The sequence below is a fragment of the Vidua macroura genome, chromosome 18, assembly GCF_024509145.1.
Source record: "Vidua macroura isolate BioBank_ID:100142 chromosome 18, ASM2450914v1, whole genome shotgun sequence".
Classification (NCBI taxonomy): Eukaryota; Metazoa; Chordata; class Aves; order Passeriformes; family Viduidae; genus Vidua; species Vidua macroura.
This window is the reverse complement of record NC_071588.1, coordinates 10,416,626-10,422,861: the sequence shown is the minus strand read 5'-3', so window position 1 is coordinate 10,422,861 and position 6,236 is coordinate 10,416,626. Positions and strand designations below refer to the sequence as shown.

Sequence of the window (6,236 nt, the reverse complement as noted above, 5' to 3'; positions counted from 1 at the left end):
TTCTGACACACCTGGCAGGCTGTAATTGCTCCAAACCCACAGATGTGATGTCACTGCAGAGTGGCCTCCACTGCTCTGTGCTATGGGGCTGGAGGCTCCAAACCAACATCTCACACACGAGGGAGGGTGAGCGAACTGCTCCCAGTCCCCAGCAGCCCCAGCTCTGGGGCTCATAAAGCTCTGCTCCCCCTGGAACCCCAGAAATGCACAGATCCCACTCCCTGTCCTCAGACACAGAGGGAGAGGCTGGTGCAGAAGTGCCTCTGTGTTTCCAAACCGATTTTTGCATTTGCAGAAACACCAGTAGGGATTACTTGTTTAAAACCTCTTTTGCAGGGATAATCAGATCATACTTGAAAAGAGCCTCTGGATCTCCAGTTACAATTATTTCATTAGGATGTGATACTCCAGACCATCCAAGAGCTTGGGAAGCTGCTGTCTGCACAGGCCTGAGCACGCTGCCCATGGAAGAGGTCCTTAGTGCTAATTGCCAATGCCAACCCCAGCCATTAGGAAATCATTGCTAATGCAGCTGACAACAGCTTTTATAAGATGCTATTAAGAAATTCATCAGAAAGCAGAACCAAATAAAGCAAAAAGCTATTAAAGAAAAACAAAACTCACCCCAAACTGCAGGATCAGCAGGAACAAGAGCAGGAGCTGTTGTGTGAGTGCAGCAGCCCCCAGGCTGAGCCTGGAGCTCCCTTTGTCCCAGCACTGCTGTTGCATCAGCCTGGGGCCCTCCCTAGATACCCCGGGATGGGAGAGTGGCTCGGCTGTGGCTCATTCCCCCCTGGCAGCTCCCTGTGGAGTCACAGCTGGTCCCCTGCACCTGCAGCCCTGCCCAGGGAACCATCCTGTGCCAGACATGGGTGCAGGGCCAGGATAGGGGTGCAGGGACATCCAGCCAGGGTGCTGAGCCTGAGCGTGTCCCCAGGTACTCCCGGGGTCCTTCTATGAAAGGGGAAAAATTGAGGTTGGGTCTGGGGATATTTTATCAAAAGTCTGATAAAAATAACTCTTTGAAGGGGTGAGGAAGAGGAAGGACAATTTGTGCTGGAGAGGTGTCACCCACAGGGCCTGACAGCTCCAAGTGGCACAAGGACACAGGGCTGGAGCTGTGACTCATGACTTTTTAGCGTTCCATGCCGGTGTCAGTATCACATTTCGGGGATTGTATTTTATTCATAAAAATTGCTGTGCTCACAGCCATGCCTGGCAGGGCCAGAGAGGCTGAGCTTGGGGCTGGCTGTGCTCTGCACCGTTGGGGGGTCCCAGCTCTGGAACAACTGCTGGAAGTTAAATATAATCTGCACAACTGGGTGAGAGTGCCCAGGTTCCCCTCCATGACCTGGAACGCGGGTGCCTTCGTGGCACGCGGTGCTGGGCCAGGCTTTACAGCGCGTGGTGGGTGTTGTTGGTAACCACATCCCAAATGAGCCAGAGCAGAACACGTGAGGCTGTATTTTTAACTCTGAGGTCCTGGTAACATGGAAAACTGGGTGCCTGGCCCAGGTGCTGCACAGATCGATGGAAAATTTCCTGCCTCCCATCGACAGCTCGGCTTTGCTAAGCCCAGGCACTGCAGTGGGTTGGCAAATAGGAATGGTTTTAAGGCTGTGCCCAGAACCCAGCAGACACCATTTGCCATTCTACTGGGAAGTGCTTCCCTGTGGAGCTGCAGGTGGGGACCTGGCATGGTGAGATGGAAGTGGGGATGGGGAAAACCCAGCTTCCCCTACTCACAGCCTGGTTTAGCATCCCCAAGCAGGAAGAACATTTTCAACCCCCTCAGGGGCTAGGCCAGGATGAGCCCATGGTCCTTGCCAAGCCTGATGCCTCCCCAGTACAGTGTCAGCTGGGACTTGGAATTCCCCCATCAGTGCAGGCATCCCACACATCTCTCTTGTCCTTGCCCTCATGAGGATGACCTGTGCCAAGCTGGGAGGTGGCACACAGTGACATTCCCCTCGTCCCCACCACCCTCCCGCAGCCCTACAGCCACCTCACCAGCTCAGCCGAGACAAGCAGAGGCTAAGAACATCAACTGGGTTTTATTCCTCAGGTCTGACAAGTAAAAGCACAAATTCTCTTTGGAAATAAGGAAAAAAATAAACCAACACCAAAACCCCAAACCAACGTTCAAAGCACGCAGACCATTTCTCAGGATGGAGGCCACGCCATCAAGCTCCGCCGCCGGACGCGTGTCCTTCGCAGAGATGTAGTTTAAAAAAGAAAAAAAAACAACTCATGGAGGAGGAAAGACACAGAGCTACGGGTTTCCATGTCAATTTTAAAGAAAAAAACCAGGCCCTTTTTTTGCTATTGTTATAAATATCCCATCCGAGCGACTCGGAACAAACAATAACCATAAGGAGGAGCATCCTTTCTGCTTGGCCCCGTGGGCACAAAAATCTCTACCGGCACCTCAGGCCGCTAGAAGCCCTCAGGGACGGTGGCTGGCACCCGGTGCGTGCCCCGGCTCTCAGCTGGGGTGGCGGGTGCTGCCATCCCTGCGAGCGGCACCCGTCACCCTTGCCCGAGGCTGTCAGGACGCCGCGCCGCAGGGGACCGGGGAGCGGGGGAAGGGGACAAGGGGCGGGGGTGCCGGGGCGCGGGAGGGCCGCGGGTGGCTGCTCAGGTGCAGGTGGCCTCCTGGCTCTCGACGGGGATCTCGCTGCCGCTGCTGCCCTCGCCGTACTGCTGGTAGGGGGGGATCTGGGGCGCCTCGATGATCAGCAGCCCCTCCGGGGACAAGGAGGCAAACACCGTGATGGGATCCACCTCGTAGGGCAGCCTGCAGAGGGGCAGGAAAGAGGCGATGGGTTAGGATGCTGCATCCCCGGTGGATCCCGACCCCCGGACCCCCAGCACGCGGGGACCCAGCGGTGCCGAGGCAGCAGCCCCGGCGCCCCGGCAAAGCCTCTGTTATTACTGGAGCGCCTGGGAATGTGCGGGGGATATTTAGAGCGGGCTCCTGGCCGGCCTGGCCCCCGCGGGAGCTCTGTTTAATCTCCCCGGCAGATGTGTTTGACGGGATGTCAGCGCCGCTTGTGCCGCGCGGAGCAGGAGTAAATCCCGGCCGTGCGCAGCCCACGTCAGCCGCCAGCCTTGCCCGTAAAAGGAGCCCGAGCGCCGAGCAGGAGCGAGCGGTGCTCGCCCCAGCGTTCCCGTGGGAGTTCGGGATGCACAGGGCTCCCTCAGGGTGGAAAAGCAAAGCTGAGCTGCTGCCAGCCGAGGAAACCCTTCCCATGCCCTGGGCTTTGATGCTTTTCCCTGTTAACCGTGCGAGCCCCGCGGGTGGGATCTGCCCCCCACGTCGGTCGGGGCTCGCCTTTGCGGTTGTTGTTGCCAAAGCGAGCCACGGGTGAGTCAACGCGATAGCGATCTCACTGACATCATGGAGATGCGGGGATACGCAGGGATGTGCTCCGGGGCTGGCGGCGGAGCCCGCCCGCCGTGCCCCGCTGCTCCCCGGGGACGCCTCCTCCCCGCACCCCCGGCGGCCCCGGCCGCAGCCCCGGGCGTGCAGGAGACTGACAGAGCGCCTCAAAAAAGGCCTCGTCCTCCTTTCCTTCCCTTGGGAAATCACTCTGTGGCCCGGCCCGGCCAGGCACGTGCAGCAGAAGGGCAGATTTTGGGGTGGAAACAGTCCCTGCTTGTGTGAGCTGGGGAGCGGGGACTGGCAGAGCTCGGCCAGGCCGACCGGTACCTACTGGATTTTCTTGGTGAAGTTCTTGGAGACGATCCCTCCTTCCACCTGCTGCTCCTCGTGTTTGCCTGCAGGGAAAGCCAACACCCCACATCAGCATCTTACCGGAGGATTATTTTTTTTCCCCAACAAACAATAACAACTAAACCAAACAGGAAAGTTTTCCGAGCAGCTGTTTCTCTGCCCTGGTGCAAACTCTTTCTCTGGGGAGGGCTCAGGAAGCCTCTCCATGTGGAGAAAGAGACGCTAGACACAGCCCAGCCACATTTCCAGTGCAAAACCAGGGTCTCACAGGCTGCCAAGAGCTGGGGCTTAAGAAAATAAACAAATAATAAAACCATTGTAGGTGGCAGCATCCCCCTTGGCCTCAATTCCCAGGATGGGTTCCTTTCCACCTCTCTGTCAGGCTGGGGGTCCCTGTACCTGGAGCATCAGCCAGAGGCTACCTGGACCCCTCCCCCGCAACCTGTGGCTTTCCCCCTGTGCTGCAGTGAGCATGAAATAAACACTCAGGGCTGTGTTAGGTGGCAGCCCCCAGCCACCCCTGGTGATCCCAACCAGAGGACCAAGGCACAATGGGGAATGTCAGTGCCAGGCTGATGGGACACTGAGGGCAGTCGTGGGCACCCCAGAAGTGCTGAACCCCACACACACTGTTCCCGACATTAATTCACTTTTCAGGGACGTGTTTCTGACCGACTCAGAGCCGGGCTGGGCTGGGGGCTGTGAGCAGCTGCTCCTTTCTTCCCAGCCTCTCCCTCGGCCCCTTTAAAGGGAATCTCCCTCCGTGCCGACCTCACCCTGGCTATAATTAACCGAGCAGAGCTGGGGCCCCTCTTGGCCGCTCGCTGCAGGGTGCTGCCAGCCAGGGCATAAAGCAGGGAGATTTACCCCAAAGGACACGTATCCTTTCTCATTTTGGCAGCAAATCACCACGGCTTGTGAGCCAGATCCCCCCGTGACACACAATCTGCCTCTGGAGATGCCCTAAAGCCCTGCTGCAGCCCTCCCCTGCTCCCAAGCGGAGGGGTTCTGCCGCCGCCTTAAAACAAAGGCGATTTTGGCATTTTGCAGCAATTCCTTGAACTGGCAGTGCCACCTCCCCGGTGCCTTGGCTCTCACCTGACACCTCGACGTAGCCATCCTTGGTTTTGACCGTCAGCTCCTCGGGTTTGAAGCTGTGCACGTTGACACACACCTTCCAGGGCTCGCGGGGGAAGGGCGCGGGGCTGCGGCTCTCGGGGTACCCCCCGAAGTGGGCGCCGTAGGCGGGGGCCATGGGGGGGGAGCGGCCGAGGCCGGCGCGCAGGGGGCCCGGCCAGGTGGTGGTGAGCCGGGGCCGAGCCCAGTCGGGCCAGTCCGCCGTCAGATCCCCGGGGAAGGGCGACAAGCCGAAGTCATCGTCCAGCAGGCGCGAGGTCAGGCCGGGCTCCCGGAAAGGGTCGCGGAGGCTGCGCCTGCCGGGATAATGGCAGGAGAAGGGCATCTGGCTATCGGCCATGGCTTCCTTCGGAGGGGTCTGAGCGTGTCCCCGGGGCTCTCCAACGGAGCCTCAGCCTCTGTGCGGCTGCTCCTGGCTGCAAACTTCCCCCGGGAGCCTGTCCCGGAGGAGACGCATCCACCCCGGGTGGGACGTGGGTGCGCGGGGACGGTCCCTCCTGCCCGGCACCAGGTGAAGGACGACGAGAAAATCAATTCAGGCTGAATCACCGGGAGCTGGAGGAGCGCAGGAAGGACGGAGGGAGCTCTCTGGCCGCTAGAAAACGCTTCCTGTCTGGCTGCGATCCCAGGACTGGGGAGAGGAAAATAAAACTTCTTGTCAGGAGAGAGAAAAAAAAATAATAAACCCAAATATCCTGAGATTAAAAAGCTTCTCTCTCACTTCTCACTCTCCAGCACTTTATGTGCAACTTTCCCTGCTGCTCCTGGGTGAGAGCTGCAATAAATGCCTGAGCCTGGAGCCCAGAAACTTCTCTAACCTTCCAGCCGTTGGGCGAGTACTATTTATATGGATTTCGGAGGAGGGGGGTGTGTGTTTTGCAAGTCCTGCCCTGTCAGCCGAGTATTTTGGAGAGGATGAAACAGCCGTGGAGAATTTGGGCAGTGGCAGCTGACCTCTCCTGCTGGCCCGAGGATCCCGGCTGCCACGGGGCCACGGCGCTTCGGCAGCTGCCCCAGCCCCTGCCGCCCCCTCCTGCTGCTCTGCCCGCCCAAAATAGCCCCCAAGCTCACTCGGGGCCGGCTGCTTTCACCCCGGTGTCACCTGTTAAAAATACCGCGGTGGGGCTGAGCAAGCTGCTCCCCTCACTGTAAAGGCACGTGTCCCCACGGCACCGAGCACCACTGTGCCGGGAAATGGGTCACTGGGGGCACCCCCCGCGCACTGGGACCCCGGGGGTGGCTGTTTGGGCCGTGTGGGGCAGGGGGACAAATGAGCCTCTCCAGCACTGCTTCTTTGGCCATCCTCACCAGCTGGGCCCGGAGAAACATCCCCTAACTGCAGAAAAGAGAGGGACCCCGGGCA

General features: G+C 59.1%; 1 protein-coding gene across 2 annotated transcripts; it reads right to left on the bottom strand.

Annotated features, from left to right (window-relative positions):
• Positions 1 to 2,035: 2,035 nt before the first annotated feature.
• On the bottom strand, positions 2,036 to 5,671 carry HSPB8 (heat shock protein family B (small) member 8). Of its 2 annotated transcripts, XM_053993905.1 has the most exons (4): positions 5,595 to 5,671; positions 4,835 to 5,504; positions 3,717 to 3,780; positions 2,036 to 2,797 (listed from the first exon to the last, which is right to left on the bottom strand). In XM_053993905.1, the coding sequence occupies exons 2-4, from the start codon at positions 5,211 to 5,213 to the stop codon at positions 2,638 to 2,640; spliced, it is 603 nt and encodes a 200-aa protein (XP_053849880.1). In that variant the 5' UTR covers positions 5,214 to 5,504; positions 5,595 to 5,671; the 3' UTR covers positions 2,036 to 2,637. The 2 variants fall into 2 exon arrangements, with proteins under 2 accessions (XP_053849880.1, XP_053849879.1); XM_053993904.1 differs by having other exon boundaries at positions 4,835 to 5,660.
• Positions 5,672 to 6,236: the final 565 nt, after the last annotated feature.

Bases quoted from the DNA above. Each gene is read 5' to 3' on its own strand.
- HSPB8 (XM_053993905.1), bottom strand. From the start codon at position 5,213: ATGGCCGATAGCCAGATGCCCTTCTCCTGCCATTATCCCGGCAGGCGC. The intron at 3,781-4,834 runs GTGAGAGCCAAG...CTTTCCCTGCAG, and splicing joins TGGCTACGTCGAGGTGTCAG to GCAAACACGAGGAGCAGCAG. The intron at 2,798-3,716 runs GTAGGTACCGGT...GCCCCTCTGCAG, and splicing joins AACTTCACCAAGAAAATCCA to GCTGCCCTACGAGGTGGATC.